Source organism: Ahaetulla prasina, chromosome 3, assembly GCF_028640845.1.
Source record: "Ahaetulla prasina isolate Xishuangbanna chromosome 3, ASM2864084v1, whole genome shotgun sequence".
NCBI classification, from domain to species: domain Eukaryota; kingdom Metazoa; phylum Chordata; class Lepidosauria; order Squamata; family Colubridae; genus Ahaetulla; species Ahaetulla prasina.
The window spans coordinates 121,928,741-121,947,813 of NC_080541.1; the positions used below are offsets into that span (position 1 = coordinate 121,928,741).

General features: G+C 35.0%; 1 protein-coding gene across 3 annotated transcripts in view; it reads right to left on the minus strand.

Annotated features, from left to right (window-relative positions):
- Positions 1–19,073, minus strand: part of COP1 (COP1 E3 ubiquitin ligase) — a 135,493-nt gene that overhangs the window by 114,068 nt on the left and 2,352 nt on the right. Inside the window, exons 2-6 of one of the 3 annotated variants that reach the window (XM_058179173.1) lie at positions 13,215–13,274; positions 12,434–12,531; positions 10,168–10,244; positions 7,168–7,287; positions 1,314–1,382 (exon numbers count right to left, since the gene is read on the minus strand). In XM_058179173.1, the coding sequence (XP_058035156.1) occupies positions 1,314–1,382; positions 7,168–7,287; positions 10,168–10,244; positions 12,434–12,531; positions 13,215–13,274 (424 nt within the window). The remainder of the gene's footprint in view (positions 1–1,313; positions 1,383–7,167; positions 7,288–10,167; positions 10,245–12,433; positions 12,532–13,214; positions 13,275–19,073) is intronic. The other 2 variants (XM_058179174.1, XM_058179175.1) reach the window with 2 other exon arrangements.

Here is a 19,073-nt window from a genome sequence, read left to right on the forward strand (position 1 = left end):
AGGGCCGGGCTATTTACGGGACCGCCTTCTGCTACCGAATACCTCTCACCGACCGGTGCGCTCTCACAGAGAGGGACTCCTCAGGGTGCCGTCAGCTAGGCAGTGCCGTCTGGCGACGCCCAGGGGAAGGGCCTTCTCTGTGGGGGCTCCCGCCCTCTGGAACGAGCTCCCCCCAGGACTTCGCCAACTCTCGGACCTTAGAACCTTCCGTCGTGAGCTTAAAACACACTTATTTAGGTGCGCAGGACTGGACTAGGTTTTTTAGATTTTTAAATTTTTGAAATTTTAAATTTTATATTGATTTTAATTGGTTTTGGTAATCAGGCTGGTTAGAATAAGTTTTTTATTAGTGTTTTAATCTGTATTTATATGTTCTTTTTATATGCCTGTTAACCGCCCTGAGTCCCTCGGGAGATAGGGCGGTATACAAATGTGATCAAAATAATAAAAAAATAAAAAAAAATAAGAGTTTATTCCATTCTAAATGTGAAAACTAATTTTCAAATCTAAATTTGATGGGACAATATTGGAGAGATATCTTTTGAGATTATACATATTTTTTCCAAGCAGCAAAATTTTAGGGGCCATTCTAAAAATAACTTTAAATCTTTCAATGCTCTGTATGCATTTAAGAATAAAACTGATTTTGTTTAAATATAAGGCTATGATACTCACATGTAATTTTCATATACAAAACATAAGAAAGGAATCTGTAACAGTATGGGCTGTAAATCCATGTACAGCTATTTCTTTGAGTTATGTTCAATTGTTAAGTTTGAAAAAGATCAAATATTCATACTGGTTTTTCCAGGCTGGGTTCTCTTTACGCATTTATACAAATAGATAAAACTTGTGCTTTGTAAGATATATCCCTTCTCCCACATTAAATCATTTTGACAATTATGGGGAAATTCTGCATGTCCTCCAGTTGATTAATCATTATTTCATTATACCCCTCTATCACCAAAATCTACAGACATATTTATTTGCAATAGGCCTTTGAAATAAAGTTACACAAAGTTCAGGCCAGCTACAATTTATTTCAAGAATTTGTTATAACTTCCAACAAATAACTTTAACAAACTTTTCTCCTCAAAGGTATGAAAAGTAAAGCAAAACAATCATGGAATTCAATTCAAAAGAAGTAAAGTCAAAACCTCTAATTGGCATGGTCTAAAATTCTTCAGGTTTATGTGCTTGAAATAAATTGCCACTACCCACACTTCTTAAAAAGTGTTAAACCAATCTGTATTATTTAAGAGAGTAATGGAAAGATGTTTTTAATAATAATAAAGCAAAGTAAGTCATGTTACCTCTCTCTTATTTCTCCTGGCAACCTTGAGGAATTCCATCAAAATCTGTAGCTGGGCAGCATGGGACTCCTGTAACAATAAGTTGCAATAAACAGGGGAAGAGGTGGAAAAAGGAAATTGGTAAGCAAAGAGGCATTTAAGACACTGGCATTCTATGTACAATATTTAAGTACAGATATATACATATCTGAATCACAAACTGCTAACTGTAGTGACATTGAGAAAACAACTTAAAAATCCACTTCAGATCAGAGTTTCAGACCTTGTATTATGAAAAAATCATGTTTGTGGAGAATCTGCTCTAAGAAATTCAAAACACTGGTGAAGAAGCTCACATTCCCCTAACTGGTTCTTACCAATAGTAGAGGCAATAAGGAAAAACACCAAGCAAAACAGAAAATAATATTCTGTACTAGCCAAAAACTGTGTACATTATATACACAATTATAAGGCAAGACAGTAACTTGACCATATCATCCTTTTTATGCATATTTTCCACCTCCAAGCTGTATGAAGTACTTAGTGGACAAAAGCATATCAGGTGATGTGTATTGTGTAATGAGGGAGGGTGTGGCCTAAGGAGATCAACACAGGTATGGCAACCCCTGGAACAAGGCTCAACACCTATATCAAGGTGTGCGTAATTATTAGGCAGCTTCTTTTCCTCAGGCAAAATGAGTCAAAAAGAGATTAAATGATTCTGAAAAGCCAAAAATTGTAAAAAAAAGTCTTCAGAGGGATACAGTACTCTTGAAATTGCTAAAATATTGGGGTATGATTACAGAACCATCCAACATTTTGTTGCAAATAGTCAACAGGATCACAATAAATGTGTTGAGAAAAAAAGATGCACATTAACTGTCAAAAGATTTGAGAAGAATCAAATGTGAAACTACTATGAATCCATTATCCTCCAGTGCTGTCATGTTCCAGAATTGCAATCTAGCTGGAGTGCCCAGAAGTACAAGGTGTTCAGTGCTCATAAACACAAGGTAAGAATAGCCAAACCCAAGCACTACTGAACAAAACACATAAGCTAAAACCACAAGACTGGGCCACAAAATATCTGAAGGCAGATTTTTCAAAGGTTTTATGGACTGATGAGATGAGAGTGAATCTTGATGGACCAGATGGATGGGCCTATGGCTGGATCAGTAACTGGCACAGAGCTCCACTTTGACTCAGACGCCAGCAAGGTGGAAGTGAGGTTCTGGTACGGGTTGGTATTATTGAAGATGAACTAGTTGGGCCTTTCCAAGTTGAAGATGACTCAAAATCAACTCCGAAACCTACTGCCAGTTTTTAGAAGAGACTTTCTTCAAGCGATGGTACAGGAAAGTCTGCATCTTTCAAGAAGACCATGATTTTTATGCAGGACAATGCTCCATCGCATGCATCAAAGTACCCCACTGTATGGCTAGCCAGCAAAGGCCTTAAAGATGAAAGAATAATGACATGGCCCCCTTCCACACCTGACCTAAACCCTATTGAGAACTTGTGGGCCCTACTTAAATGGGAGATTTATGGTGAAGGAAAACAGTACACCTCTCTGAATAGTGTCTGAGAGCTATGGTTGCTGCTACACAAAAAGTTTTTCCCCCAAGTTTTTTAATTTTATTTTACATATGCACATCAATGCGTGGACAGTATGGCACCTGAGTAGCATACGTTTTGGTGCAAATAAGAATAACAACATTAATCACATTTGTTACATCCTCAAACTTATATAATGTTAATACACATATTTGTATTAAATTATACTCCTTCATTATTTAATTTTTCAATGTTTCAATATATTATTCTAATGCCAATCACAATATTGTTTACACTTACATGATAATTCCATTATTCAATTCTTAATCTTCCCTCTAATTATTGCTTTTATCTGATTATATAAAAATGTGTATATTAATAATCCTCCCTCTTATTTCTATCTCCATTCTAATTTTTAATCATGCCACCATTATATTTAAAAAAAGACATTTCCTTTTACCCCTCATCTCTTATTCAGCTTAATATTTTAATTCTTTTTCACTTTCATTTTAATAAAAAACAATATTAATCATATTCATTGCATTCATCAAGCTAATGTAGTTCTAATATTAAAAGACATATTTATATTAAATTTTGCTTTTCCATTACTTATTTGATGTTTCAGTATTATTCCAATACCAATCATATTATTTAAACATACATACTAATAACACCATTTAATCTCCAATTTTCCTGCTTTGTTATTGATTATATTTTATTATATAAAAGTGTATGTTTCCCCATCTTCTTATTTCTCTCTCTATTCTAGCTTTTAGTCATGCCACCCTTATATTAAAAGACATTTCCTTTCTAACCATCATCTCTTGCCTGCATTAGTATTTTAATTCTTACTCATTTTTTGACTTGCATCCCATATTCCTCTTAAATCTTTGTTTCTGCCTGCATCCACATCCTGACTATTCAATCTGAATATTCCTCCCTTCTCACCCTCTTTCACTGTCTACTTTTCAGAGTAACTACCCATACCCGTCTCCTTTTCAAAAATATCTTCCTGCATCTCCAAATCTCCTTTTAAAACTCTTAAAGTATTTTCTTCTTGTCTTGTTTCATCAGTCGTTGTTGTTTTTATTGTCTCCTTATCTTCTTCTTTTATTTGCAGGTTCGTCTGTTCTGTTTTTTTCTCTGTACTTTCTGCTGGCTCCTCCCTTTCCTGGGCGTCTTAATCTTTACTCATTGCCCCTTGTATTATATTGTCCAGCTTTCCCTCTATGTGATGCATTATTTCCTTAATCTCCTTGTTGTTTCCTTATTATAATGTCCTTTATGCTTTGATACATTAATGCCGTATCTTCCAAAGATCCACTCATTTTCCCCTGATGGAGAGTCTCATCTTATTTTAATAAGTCCCACTCTTACCTAGTAGTCCAGGAACCATGTATTCAAACCTAAAATTAATCCCTCAATCCCCTTTAAATAGTCCAGGGAGTTGTTCAAAGTCTCTTTAAAACTTCTTTATAAATTCAATCAGGTATCATAACACTCAGGGGTCATTTAATTAGACATTCCTTGTTCTCACATTTAAATCTCCAATAAAGTAGATGTTTATAACTCAGTAAATATCTTCACAATCCTCCAGATAAGTATTGTTTATTCCATATCCAAAGTCTTGCCAGGCTTGTAAATTTTATGCTGTATTTCCTTTCATCGGCAAGTGGCGCTCTCAGCTTAAATTTCAATGTTACTGTGTGACGAACCAGTTCCAATCCAATTTGATTTTAATTCGATTTATAAAAGCAGTTAACTTTTGAAGTAAATAGTTCCAGCATTTTAAAATGCCTTCCCGAAACACCTTCCCAATTTCAGAATCCAATTTCCTTTATTTTTAAAAACGTTTTTGTTTTCTTCCCTTGATCTTTTCGTTCCAATCTAGTAATTTTTCCTTTTGGGGTTAGATTTTGAGTAAAAAGAATCTTCTCACCCAGTTCCAGATACTGTTCATTAACTCTGCTCCAGCACCAGTCAGCTGCCCAGCTTCATGGCAGCCATCTTTGGGCTGCCTCTTCTCCTCATCGTGGCTGAGAGGGAAAAGAAAGCCACAGGCCAGGCAGGAGAGATGCGGTTCGCCATGACCTCACAAACACCCCTATTTGCTTTGCCACCCCTACAGGGTGGCTTTGGTTCCTTTTGGAGCCCACTAATGGGAAGAACTCGGCACGGGAGAGCAGAGATCCCGCCGCAACATCAGCCCGAAGTCACTGCACAAAAAATTGATCATCAGCAGATTTAGAAACTGACAGACTCCATGAATGAAAAGCTTATGACTGTTATTGAAAAGAAGGGTGGCTTTATTGGTCACTGGATTTTTTTTTATATCAGAAATGTTTATTTGTAGATTTTGAGTTGTTTGCTTATTTATTTATTTATTTTATTTATTTATTGAATTTTTATACCGCCCTTCACCCGAAGGACTCAGGGCGGTGTACAGCCAAAGATAAAACACAATACATATACAATTAAAACCAACAATTAAAACCTAGCAAATTACAAAAGGCTGATAATTAAAAGGTTAAATTTCAAATTATAAAAAATTTAAAAAAACCAGTAAAAACCCCAATTTAAGATTAAAACTATTAAAACCATTATGCCAGTCCCGCTTGAATAAATAAATATGTTTTTAGCTCACGACAGAAGGTCCGAAGATCAGGCACTTGACGTAGGCCAGGGGGAAGTTCATTCCAGAGCGTCGATGCTCCAACAGAGAAGGCCCTACTTCTGGGGGCCGCCAGCCGACATTGTTTGGCAGACGGCACCCTGAGGAGACCTTCTCTGTGAGAGCGTACGGGTCGGTGGGAGGCATAGGGTAACAGCAGGCGGTCTCGTAAGTACCCGGGTCCTAAGCCATGGAGCGCTTTGAAGGTGGTAACCAAAATCTTGAAGCGTACCCTAAAGACCACAGGAAGCCAGTGCAGACTACGCAGCAGTGATGTTACATGGGAGCCACGAGCGGCTCCCGTTACTACTCGCGCAGTCGCATTCTGGACTAACTGTAGCCTCCGGGTGCACCTCAAGGGCAGCCCCATGTAGAGAGCATTGCAGTAATCCAACCGAGACGTGACCAGAGTGTAAGTGACTGTGCATAAGGCATCCCGGTCAAGGAAGGGACGCAACTGGCGGACCAAGCAAACTTGGTAGAAAGCCCTCCTGGAGACGGCCGCCAGATGTTCATCAAAGGACAGCCGTCCATCCAGGAGGACACCCAAGTTGCAAACCACCTCCTTTGGGGCCACTAACTCGCCCCCAACTGGCTGCAGCTGACTGTACCGGGGTGCCGGCATCCACAGCCACTCCGTCTTGGAGGGATTATTATTCTTTTAACAGATGTAAATGAATGAGATGGGCAAATTTTCATTTTTCATTTACTTGCATAATAATTCTGCACACTAATAGTTACCCAATAGTTGTGCACACATTGATACTCTCCTAAGCAAGCCAAAACCTCACTTTTAATTTCCTAAATATTCAAGTTTGAGGTTATTAACATTTTGGATTGACCAAGAGCACTGTCATTGTTCAATAATAAAATTAATCCTCCAAAATACAACTTGTCTAATAATTGTGCACCCAATGTATTTTGTGAAAATACCATTCATTACAAAATGTTTCAATAAAACTTATGGCATAATATTTTTTTCATACCATTTTTTTTTCTCCTATGGAACAAAAAGGGAAACATAAGCCGTATACAGACAAGTACAAATTCATTTGGATATTGTCAAGGAATCCATTCCAGGATTCCTTGCTAAAGTACAACACACCATAACGCAGACAGCATGGGAAAGCTGGGAATGCACTCATCAATTTTTGGAGGTCTATAGATACAGGAGGCCTTCTGCTGAAGATATTGATAATACAATATATGCTTGAAATTATTTGTTCAAATATTTTTATCATCATCTGAAACCTAGTGAAATAATGCATTTACTACATGTCTAAAATATCTTATGAAAGCCAACATATTATGTCTTCATTTAAAACTGAATAATGAAGGGGGTGTTAACTTTTCTCAGCCATGTAATAACCTTGTATGATGAACTAGAGAACACCCTGCTACTTTAAACGGTCTCACATAAAGCCATCAAAATCTCTTAATGCATTTTTTTTTAAGTAAAGCATTTTATTCTGATGATGGTAGGACCATCGACTGGGTATTCAAAGGCCATTTTAGGGCCTTTAGGCACTAAATTACTGATCTGTATATTGGTACATCAACCAAACTCTGGCAAAAAAGGTGTTAGGTTTCATTAAAAGAAATATATTGTTTTATAATATATATCTACTAAGAGATTAGAAAAAAACTCACTGCCTCCAATTGTTTTTTCTTCTGCACCAGAAGTTCCAACATTAAGTTAACATTGGCCAAATCAAGATTGTCTTGGTCTGTTCCCAACAAATCTTGAAATATTTGCCACCTGTGCCCATTCTAAAGAGGAAAAAAAAGGAAACAAATAATCAAGATATGTTTCAGAGCCTTAAGTCAATATAGCTTAGACTTTTCATAATAAAATAAAGCGATCACAGTAATCCAATGGAAGCATACCATTCTGAGAAAAATTGTAAGGAAAGGATAAACTTATTTCAGGCTACTTTTTTCTTTTTCACTATTTGCAGAAGCAATGTCCAATCTCCTTGAGGTGAGTCAGGACAAGCATTACTGCAGTTGTGCAGAATCTCACACTTTGCTGTAGCAATGAGTCCTGAATAATATAATCCCAAACTTATACCACCTCCTTCCTTCACTCCCGTGCCCTCAAAATATTTTTGGAACACTCAATTGTTATTAGAGCTTCAATTATCCAATTCAGATCCAGAGAGGACTCTAAAGTCACGCACATCTGACAGATTCTCTCATGTCTCCAGTTTCACTTGCCATCCCATACAAAATACTATGCTTAAACTCCCAGGTACAGCTAGATTGATGAATGGGCATGAACAGCCACATGCTGAAGGGGGGAAAGCCCAGCGGCATGTGCAGAATGTTCCATAGATTATTTGGGTAACTAATTCGGGTAATTAGATATGTAGTGGAAATTGTGATATTTCAGATGAAATGTTAATGTATCTGTTTCAACATGAAACAAAAGAATGTGGTCTCTTGTTCCAAAGAAAAGTTTAACAGAAACTGTATATATGTTTACTTTAATATGAAAATGAAATCTTTTAACCAAACTATTTCAATTTCTTGTGTAAATACAATATTAACAGTCCAAATACAGTAACGTTAGCATTAGCCCATAGCTATACAATTATATTTAGCATCTGTTTATGATTATCACCTGAATTTCAACAAAAATTGTTCCCATATTTACATTTGTGAATTAACTAGTTCAATAATATACTCAATGTGCTATGATCTCATGACAGATTTATTCAGTATGGCCCCTTGCTGGCTTTTTGTCTGGGCCAAGGCCTGGGGGGTCCAAGTATGTGCAGACCCATTTTATGGTTAATTTAGTTATTATAATGAGTGATTGGCTCCTACATATTTTTTAATGTCATTAGTCACTAATAATTATTAGTCACTTGGTGAGATAGGTGGCCAAACTAAATAAATATACAAATAAATGTTTCCTGGAAGAACCTTAGAATCTATCGGAATGGCATAAGCACACCACATTCACCTAAGTTCTCAAAAGAAAGATATAGATGTTGTGTTATGATATGTTCCCATGCATTAAGTTTCATGTGATTTCCCTCTTTATACATGTTATAATGACTAATGTTTGCAGTTATACTGGCCACCATGATGCCGCATGTGACTTCTCAGGCATATACCACCAGATATTTCCTATGGGTACCAAAGCTTAATCAGGAATTTAACTCATGGACCATTATATTATATAATGATCTGAACTGGAATAGTCCAAGACTTCAGTCTCCTGTAGACAATTTGAATTTCACAGAAAAAGATCTGACTATGTGAATGAGAAGTGTAGTATCAGTTTTAATACTTTTATCTAAGTCTTATAAAGCATAACTTTCACAATTATCTCATTGTCATAACTTGTAATAATTACAAACTGCACTGGAAAATACAGAACATTTTGAATCTATATCAGGGTGGATTTGATTTAAATTGACTAGTAAAAAGGCTAGTCAAAAGGATTTAAATCATAATTTTTAAAGAGCAACTGTCATCTCTGCTACTCCTCTGACCCACTATTGACTTACTGACAGTCCCAATGTTGCAGAATATACAGCCTCATGCTACATAACTAAGCTCCGTTCCATGCTGAATAAACTAAATTATTTATGTACCTTAAATAGAAAACTATCGGAATGGCATAAGCACACCACATTCACCTAAGTTCTCAAAAGAAAGATATAGATGTTGTGTTATGATATGTTCCCATGCATTAAGTTTCATGTGATTTCCCTCTTTATACATGTTATAATGACTAATGTTTGCAGTTATACTGGCCACCATGATGCCGCATGTGACTTCTCAGGCATATACCACCAGATATTTCCTATGGGTACCAAAGCTTAATCAGGAATTTAACTCATGGACCATTATATTATATAATGATCTGAACTGGAATAGTCCAAGACTTCAATCTCCTATAGACAATTTGAATTTCACAGAAAAAGATCTGACTATGTGAATGAGAAGTGTAGTATCAGTTTTAATACTTTTATCTAAGTCTTATAAAGCATAACTTTCACAATTATCTCATTGTCATAACTTGTAATAATTACAAACTGCACTGGAAAATACAGAACATTTTGAATCTATATCAGGGTGGATTTGATTTAAATTGACTAGTAAAAAGGCTAGTCAAAAGGATTTAAATCATAATTTTTAAAGAGCAACTGTCATCTCTGCTACTCCTCTGACCCACTATTGACTTACTGACAGTCCCAATGTTGCAGAATATACAGCCTCATGCTACATAACTAAGCTCCGTTCCATGCTGAATAAACTAAATTATTTATGTACCTTAAATAGAAAACTATCTTTAGATAGATTTTTACTCCAAAAGCATTTTATTAAAATAAATTTGATAAAAAGTTTAAAAAATCCAATTTAAATAAAAAATCATTGACTTTTTTTTTTTAAAAATCATCAATTTTTATCTACCCTGATCTATATTCACAAATCTATCAAAACCATTATTATATTAAAGAGTAAAGTTAGACTGTATAATGAAAATCCCAAATAACACTTCGCTTACAAAGATTATTTGAGCTGTCTGCTAAACAAACAGACATTGTCAAATGCTTAGAACATAGGAATACATGTACTCCATCCCTTAACCCGCCCCCCAAATAAGCAAATGAAAGAAAGAAGATTGGGACATACGGTGCTACTCACTGAATGGTCCAATTTGAATCTCTTTTCCTCAAATCTTTGCTTCTGTTTAAGGATGAGCTCATTCACTACAGGGCAAAAAAGATCTAAGTAGTACATTTTAAGATGAGAGATGAAAGGCAAACTATCTTAGAAATAAATGCATACTAAGGAAATCAAAGGAGTAAACTTCAACACTGCACTTTTATTAATTCAGTAAGAGCAACAAATATTATTACTCACTTGCCAATCAGAATAAAAAGATTTTCATTTTTTTTCTGGAATATGAATACTGTACATACAGTATTTTTAATTTATACAGCAGTATTGATGAACACAGTCACTCATTTTATTTCAGCAAACTATAAAGTACATCAAAATAAGATGCATCTTCACCATTCTGTAATGGGTTCATCAAATGTGACCATTACATGCATTCAGATTTGTGGGTATCCAGCCTCATCTAACCTATTAATGACTTAAACTTCATAGTTGTAGTGCACTTAAATAAAAAATATTTGGTGAAAATAAATCATGCCATTGTTATCACAACTTTGGATTACTGTAAGCATTCTACATAGTTTTCACTTAAATACCAAAGCTACCATTGATAAAGAATGTGATATCTATTATGCAAATGTTACTCTTGTCCTTTATTTTTGTTTTTGTTTTTTTTGTTTACATTTATACCCCGCCCTTCTCCGAAGACTCAGGGCGGCTTACAGTTTATTCACTACACTGGTTGTCAGTAGGTTTCAAAGTGCTGCTTTTGACTAAGTGGTTTGATTCCAGGGAGTCATTCCCCCCCCCCCGCAGAATCTGCTCAATACTTACAGGGAGAGGATGCTGAAAATCTCATCCCTAAAAATATGCAAAGAGACATGGGCCCTAAGGCAGCCCTCTTCCTTGATGGCGTCCATCGTATTTGGTACCCCCATTATTAGCTTTCAAGAAGGCCACTGAAGCAATCTTGTTTTAATAAACACTTGAAGGCTGTTTAATAATATGGTAGCCATGCCTATTCTAGAATTTGGATTTTGTTGTAGTACTGTGATTTCCTGCTTTTTGACATTACCTTTTGCAAACTAACATGAATCATTTTTAGTGGGTAATATAAAATACAATCAATAGCTAAAACTTAACAGGATTTATCCCTAATGACATTTAGAGATGTGTTGTTGTAAATACAGCACAAGTACAAATATGAGTAAATCAAGGAGGAGATTGAAGCTCATCTAATATGTAGGAACATTAAAAGCTACATTTTATTGTACACAACAGTCTACTTATAGCAGATGTTAACTCGTTTATATTTTAACAACTTCAGTTGCTCAGTGTGACTTATTCATTATGTTACTAATTAATTTTATGAAACTAAGCATTTGAACATGAATCACATTTCAAGGAATATGTCCCAATCCACATTACCTATATTAAAATATACACCATAAGCACAATTTTCCAATCATATTCAGAAGGTCATTAAAATTGCTCTTTTAGTAAGTCTGTAACTATTGTCAAATGTACTAAATGGACTTATTCGCACGATATACAACAAAATTACATAATTGCACTTTTTCCTACTGTCCATATTAGTTTCATGTATGTCTCTCTCCTATTCACACAAAATTAAAAGGAAGAATAAACTCTAATTCAGTTTTATTTTTTCCTACTTCCAATTTAACATTACATGAAACATAAATGTTTAAAATAAATTATTGATCAACAATCTGAGAGCTTGCAAGATCACTTGCAAACAGTCCAAGATCAGAAAAGACTATTATCAAATCACTATACAAATGCCACTATTTCCAAGAAAAGAGTAGAAAAAGTTTTGTAAACCTATCTTGGCAGGAGAATTGAGTCATAGGCACTATGACTTAAGAAGATTTTATGGCAAGTATACAATTCATTTAGCATAAGGCCTATTTTGATTTCACCCTTTTCTCTTCACATCTCAAAATCAAATATGATTAAGAATTATTAAATTATTTGGTTACTAATAGTTTTCAATGTGTTGCTTTCACAATCACGGTCCACCATAGACTTTCTCAACTTTATCACTTACTGTTTTGCAAAGGTAGAGTGATTTTTATATCACTGAATACCTGATAGATATCCAGATATTACATGTCCAGGAATGTAGTCTATGTTGTACAAAATCAACAGAAGCATGTGAAACATAATAAAGAAATAAACACCTAGCAATAAATGTTCAGTTATTGAGAAAGTTACCAAGATATGATTGAAGACTGTATTACTCAACACTATAACTTACCTAAAAAGTTGGGATATAGATGATCAATGTTATCCACAACATAATTACATTTAGGACATCTGTTGTTATCTTCCAGGCTTTGATGAATACATTTGTAACTGTTCAAGAAAAGTAACAGAACAGTGAAAAATACTGCAGAAATTTATTAAGATGTGCTTTTGAATATGATACGTTACATTCTGTTTGTTAGTTAAGGAATTGGAGCTGTGGTACCAGGTGGTTGGGTATTAAAGACAGATCAAATCAATGAAGCATCTTTAAGTTCTGGGCAATTTTTTTTTGGGGGGGGGAATAATTAATATTACCTTGTTACAAAAAGCAACAAAATATTGAATGTTAATAGGCAGTTTTAAAATACGATTGCCTGCAACACCGATTTATCATCTTCAAAGATATTTTATAACATACAAAAGTGGAGAAAGAATTGTATTCATCCAAACTTTCGATGAGACATATCACTTCAAAAAAAATAAGCTTTTAAGAGTAAGAACTTTGAAAACCATTAATGGCGTTGAAGAATTCATAGTCACTTATAAGCATCTGATGCATGTGTCCTGTCCTGCTTCATCCATCAAATTGTTTTCATATATTTTAATAGTTATTTGTTTAAAGCTATGTCAGTGTTACCATTCAGAAATAGAAGATGTTTTATGTTATCCCAGGTTATCTCCAATGAAGATATTGAGTTAGAAAGATGCATCTAACAAAATAACTTTAGTTCAAACATTTTCATTTTATAACTAAATATCTCTTGCGAAACAGTTTTATCAAGCAACCTTACCAGAAACTGTGTCCACATTTTGTCATATAAGCTTCTTCAATCATATCAAAGCAGATGGGGCTTGAAAGGGAAAGAAAAGCACATAAATATCAATGGAATCTTTTAAATAAACACCATTGCTTTGTTTAGAGAGAAGGAAATGAACCCAATAGTTGATAAAACTCTTGTTACATCACCAGCATTGAGAAGCCTCTGTTAATATCTTAATAGAAAGCCCAAAGACCAAAAGTTAGTCTTAAAATCTAAAGGATTTTAGATTTTAAAGGGGAGGAACAGGCTCAAGCTCAATCCCTCCAAGACGGAGTGGCTGTGAATGCTGGCACCCCGGTACAGTCAGCTGCAGCCGCGGCTGACTGTTGGGGGTGAGTCATTGGCCCCGATGGAAAGGGTGCGCAACTTGGGCGTTCTCCTGGATGGGCGGCTGTCGTTTGAAGATCACCTGACGACCGTCTCCAGGAGAGCTTTTTATCAGGTTCGCCTGATTCGCCAGTTGCACCCCTTCCTGGACCTGGATGCCCTATGCACGGTCACTCATGCTCTTGTTACTTCTCGCTTGGATTACTGCAATGCTCTCTACATGGGGCTCCCCTTGAAGAGCACTCGAAGGCTCCAGTTAGTTCAGAATGCAGCTGCGCGGGTGATAGAGGGAGCGGTTCGGAGCTCCCATGTAACACCCATCCTGCGCAGACTGCACTGGCTACCTGTTATCTTCCGGGTGCACTTCAAGGTACTGGTTACCACCTTTAAAGCGCTCCATGGCTTAGGACCGGGATATTTACGGGACTGCCTACTGCCATCTTGTATCTCCCAGCGACCTGTGCGTTCTCACAGAGAGGGACTCCTTAGGGTGCCGTCAGCCAAACAATGTTGACTGGCGGCCCCCAGGGGAAGAGCCTTCTCTGTGGGGGCTCCTACCCTGTGGAACGAGCTTCCCCCTGGACTTCGACAAATACCTGACCTTCGGACCTTTCGCCGCGAACTTAAGACTTATTTGTTTCGTCTTGCTGGACTGGCTTGAATTTTAATTTCAATTTTTAGCTGATTTTATGGGGTTTTAATTTTTTATTAATTTTAGTGTTACTTGTATTTTAATATTAGGCCAAATTGAATAAGTTTTTTAATGTTTGTTTTTAATATTGTATGTATTGCTGTATTTTTATTCTGGCTGTAAACCGCCCTGAGTCCTTCGGGAGAAGGGCAGTATACAAATTAAAATATTATTATTATTATATTATTAAAGAAAAATCTAGAAAAATAGGTTAAGACATAAAAGATGTGATACAAAAGACATTCAAGTATACATCCAAGTTACTTCTTTATGTATACATCTGGAAAAAGTAATTGATAGAAGTTATCTCAGGTACTATACTTAAAATTTAAATAGGGAAATGGTTAAAAATGAGGAAATAGATCAGTGGTAGTCAACCTCGGGAGTCCCTCAGGAGATAGGGCGGTGTAAAAATGTGATTAAATAAATAAATAAATAAATAAATAAAACCTGGTCCCTACCACCCACTAGTCGGCTATTCAGCTTTCATGGTGGGCAGAAGGGGTTTTGTCCAATACTGAAGCGCTTTCCTTTTTTTTTAATTTAATTGATTTTTTAAAAAAATTTCATAGCATTATTTAAAAACATTTTCATCAGGTTTTCATAAAATTTCCCACGACAATTTAAATTTCTGAAAATATACTATTTGTATCGCCCGCGCTTAAGTTTAGTTCAAATTACGTAAGTGAAACTAAATGGCGCTATAGTGCGACCGCAAACAAAAGAGCCTCGTCCCAGAATAGCTCGCGCATCTCCCACCACCACCACCCAGCTGTAACAGACAAGTAGAGCTGGTAGCCGGCACCCCCCTCCCCCCAAACCTAATCCACAATGTGCGAGAGGCATGTGCAGACAACGATAAACGGCCCATTACTGTGGAACTGGTGGGCGGTTAGAAAATTTTACTACTAACAGAGATACAAAAGTGGGCGGTAGGTATAAAAAGGTTGACTACCCCTGAAATAGATGCTTTTTAAAAGTAATTAAATTATTTAAATTTAATTTTAATATTAAATTACTAAAATTATGGCAGAAAACATATCCAACACTCCTTTTGCATAACAATGGTACTACATAAAAATATACTAAAAAGAACCCAATTTTCCAGGTCAATGTCAAGAACTAGTTGAAATCTTTGATGAGGTAATTCATTTTGAAAAATCAGAAAAACTCTAAAGCACTCATTTATATATGTGTTCCTCTTTAAAAATTTAAGATGATTTTTTCCTTTCAGAACTATCATTTTAAAATCTGAAAAGGGAGTAACAGTTTTTTTTTTCTAAGTGCACAAATTGTTAAAATATTGCAGTTTAAAAAAAACCTGAATTCTCATTTTAATTTCTTCACACATTCCAGAAATACTCCAGATGGCATTTCTATCAAAGCTATATTCAACAAAAACAGAATCTAATATAAAACAGCAAGGGCCACTTTCTCCTGTAGTACAGAAACAGCAAAAACACCCACTCAAAGAAATATAAACAAGTATTTCTTTTAAATTTTGCCAAACATCTTAGTTTGCTTACAATTTCAACAACTTAAACATGTGTTTTTAAATATCCAGAAATACTTTCAGCCAGTCTTCTGTGATCAAGGATCAAGACTAAACCTCTCTCTCTCTCTCTCTCTCTCTCTCTCTCTCTGTGTGTGTGTGTGTGTGTGTGTGTGTGTGTGTGTGTGTGTGTGTGTAGGAGAAAGGTCTACCTGCGGATTTTACTTCATTAGTAATAACCGACTTTGGGGGGGGGGGGGGGGAACAGGTGCATAAATCCGAATGTCTGTAAAATCTCAATTGAAAACACTTGGGTCAAGTGATATTAATTGAATAATAGCACAAATCATATAAATTGAACGGTTAATTTACTATTTAGATAAAAAGTGTATATAATAGATCTATTTTAGATCTCAAAACTACAAAATACATTAGTGTGAAATATAATATATTCCATACAAAATACATTAACTGTATTACATCATAATGTCCTTTCATTACAAATATAAACATGCTGGAGCAACTTTTCTAATAGCTTGATCTTGTGCCTTTTTTATTTGATCTTTCCTTAGATCTAAGATTTTATTTGTCTTCTGGATCTTGCTTTTGATATTCAGCTTTTTGTCTTGATTTCTAAATTAAGAATTTACCTATATTTGACTGTGAGTGCTCTGACATTACTATGAATACTCTACTTTAGAGGTCTACATCTCATCTTGAATTTCATCTCATTTGAAACTGAGCAGATAATTGCAGACAGTTTAATTTGGAGGCTTTTTCATGTTTCTAAATTAATTTAAAGAAAAAATATAAGAAAAAATGTGATGGAATTTAAGTCCAAATCACACCAGCTAGATAGAAAACCACAAATATTTGCAGATACAAAATCAACAGAAGACTTTGATCTGAAATGTTCCTCCAATCACTCTGGGAGTGCAACATACACTTTAAAATATTGTATTAACATTTGATAGTTACTTTGCAACCTTAAGTCTGCCAACAAAAAAAGGGATTGGAAAATTGTAAAGTCTCAAATTCACTAATAAAGCTTACAGTGTTTGAGATGGTAGTAGTTTTATAATTCCAGACATATCTGAATCATACTGATCATTTGAATCCATCTAAACTGGGCTTTTGGACAAGATATGAGACCAAGACTATTATGGTCACCTTTATGGCTGACCTACAACAGAAATGCCTCTACTGGTTATTCTGAATCTCTTAGAAGAGATTCAGTACTTTTGACAAGGCATTTGCAAGGACTATGATATTTTTGCAATGGTTAAGATCATTTTTGCCAGATGGTATTCAGCTAGAGATTGCAGTTCAATAAATAAAATTTTTGTTTATGCTGTAACACTGAGTTCCATCTTGTCCTTGTGACATTTAATACCTCCATAAAACTACTAATGATAAGAAACCTAGAAGTACGGAGTAAGATGCCTGCAATATATTTAAAATACATTGTTATACTTTGTCATCTAGTTCCAAATAACTAATTCAATCTTTTAACTGTTGCTTGCATTTAGTAATAAGTTAGATGAAATAAGTGAAATATAATCCAGAGGAGATAGAAGTGATGACTTTGTTGTTAACTTCTAGATAGGTTCTATGAATTGCACCCAAAGCTTTCAGGTGTCCCATGTTGCCCCAAAGTCTACACCCGTTTTTAAAGATCTAAAGTGATTTAACTTCACATAAGGTCATGGAACTACCAGCTAACTATGCACTTAAGCAGGCTTTAAAGTTAATAGATAGACTTCTTTAAGACATCTTTATTCTCAAAGACCCAATGCTCACAAATAATAAAAAGGGACTTCCTCTGTATTAATTTCCAACTATAAAACATGCTCCTTCAGTAATTGAATTTAACCTCTATTTTCCCGACTTTAGAACAGGAACTTTCCTTTTCAAGCTTTCCGACGTGATGGACATTACCACGTTGCATAGTACATTCCTTACATGCACCTTTTGAATCTCCTATAATTTAGCTTTACTGGATGGTAGTATACTGCAATACTATATTCTAGACTTATGAGAGAAAAGTTTCTACTACTTCATACTGTACTAAATTTATAAAATATGTCTCTTTTCAGTTATTTTTTCTAATTTGACAATATACAAGTATACACTCAAGAACAAGTAACTATTGTTTTTAAAAAATATTTAAGGTTTATATTGAACATTGTCTTAAAGCATTGGATAAAAATACATTTCAGAAATATAAAATTAAGCACCTTTTAATTATATTTAAAAAGTCATGCATTTGAGATGAGTAGCTATATAAATCTAAAAAATAAGAAACTTCATATTTATTTTACAGGGAGGGAAGAAGACTGGTAACTAGCAACTGTATTTGTACAACGAACCTATCAGCCCTTTGAGGTAGACCAGATCATGAAAGAGTGTCTATAGGATGGCTTTATTGAGACAGGCTGTAATAACAGAATCTTGTAAGCCTGTGCTTCTCCTGCCAGCCTTCTTATACCCTAGTAGTGAATCAATCTCTTCTCAATAGTATCTACCTTCCCAGAGCTTAATGTTCTGGTCCTCTTTGTTTACAAAGTAGCTTATGAATAACTTTAAGGTTGATGTCATTGAAATTATTTAGATTAAAGAAAATAAATTAAAGCTAATAGTTAAAAACCACACATTGCTGCAATATTGCTTTGGTTAATTGTTCAAAGAAAACAAAAATATAGAATTTTAACATGGAAGGGTAAGTTGGTGATCCTTGTTCTCCCGATATAGCATGACAAAAAACCATGAAGCTACAAATACACATTTCCTGTGTTACTAAATCAACAAGTTATTATCTAATTTAAAATGAAATTTAATCTGAAACAAAATGAGAACAGCAGTTATATCTTAAACAATGACTTAATTTCCCAGAAACAATAAATTTAAATAAATACACCTTCAAAGAAGTAGAAAGGAATCATTAATCAAAACCAGAAAACCTTTCCTTAAAATTGACATCTTTGCCTAAGAACTTTTAACTTTAAGGAAGGGCTTGAAGAAAGAGGTTAAAAATAACTGATTGCTTTAAAATCTCTTCTAGGTAAGTTTGAAGAAAACATTACTAAATGTAAAGTAATTAAACACACTGAACACATAAAATAACAAGTCTTCTTAAGGAAGAAACTTTTTTCTGCAAAACAAGTTACATTTGTTTTAAAGTTCTTTGCTAAAATCAGCAAGCATGTGAAAGTGGGGATCTTCTTTCTAGATCTGAAGGATTCACTTCTTCTTACTAGACTCTTAAGAATTCACATACCAAAGGCCCTTGAGCAAAATTAACCATCTCGGAAGTGCAGAT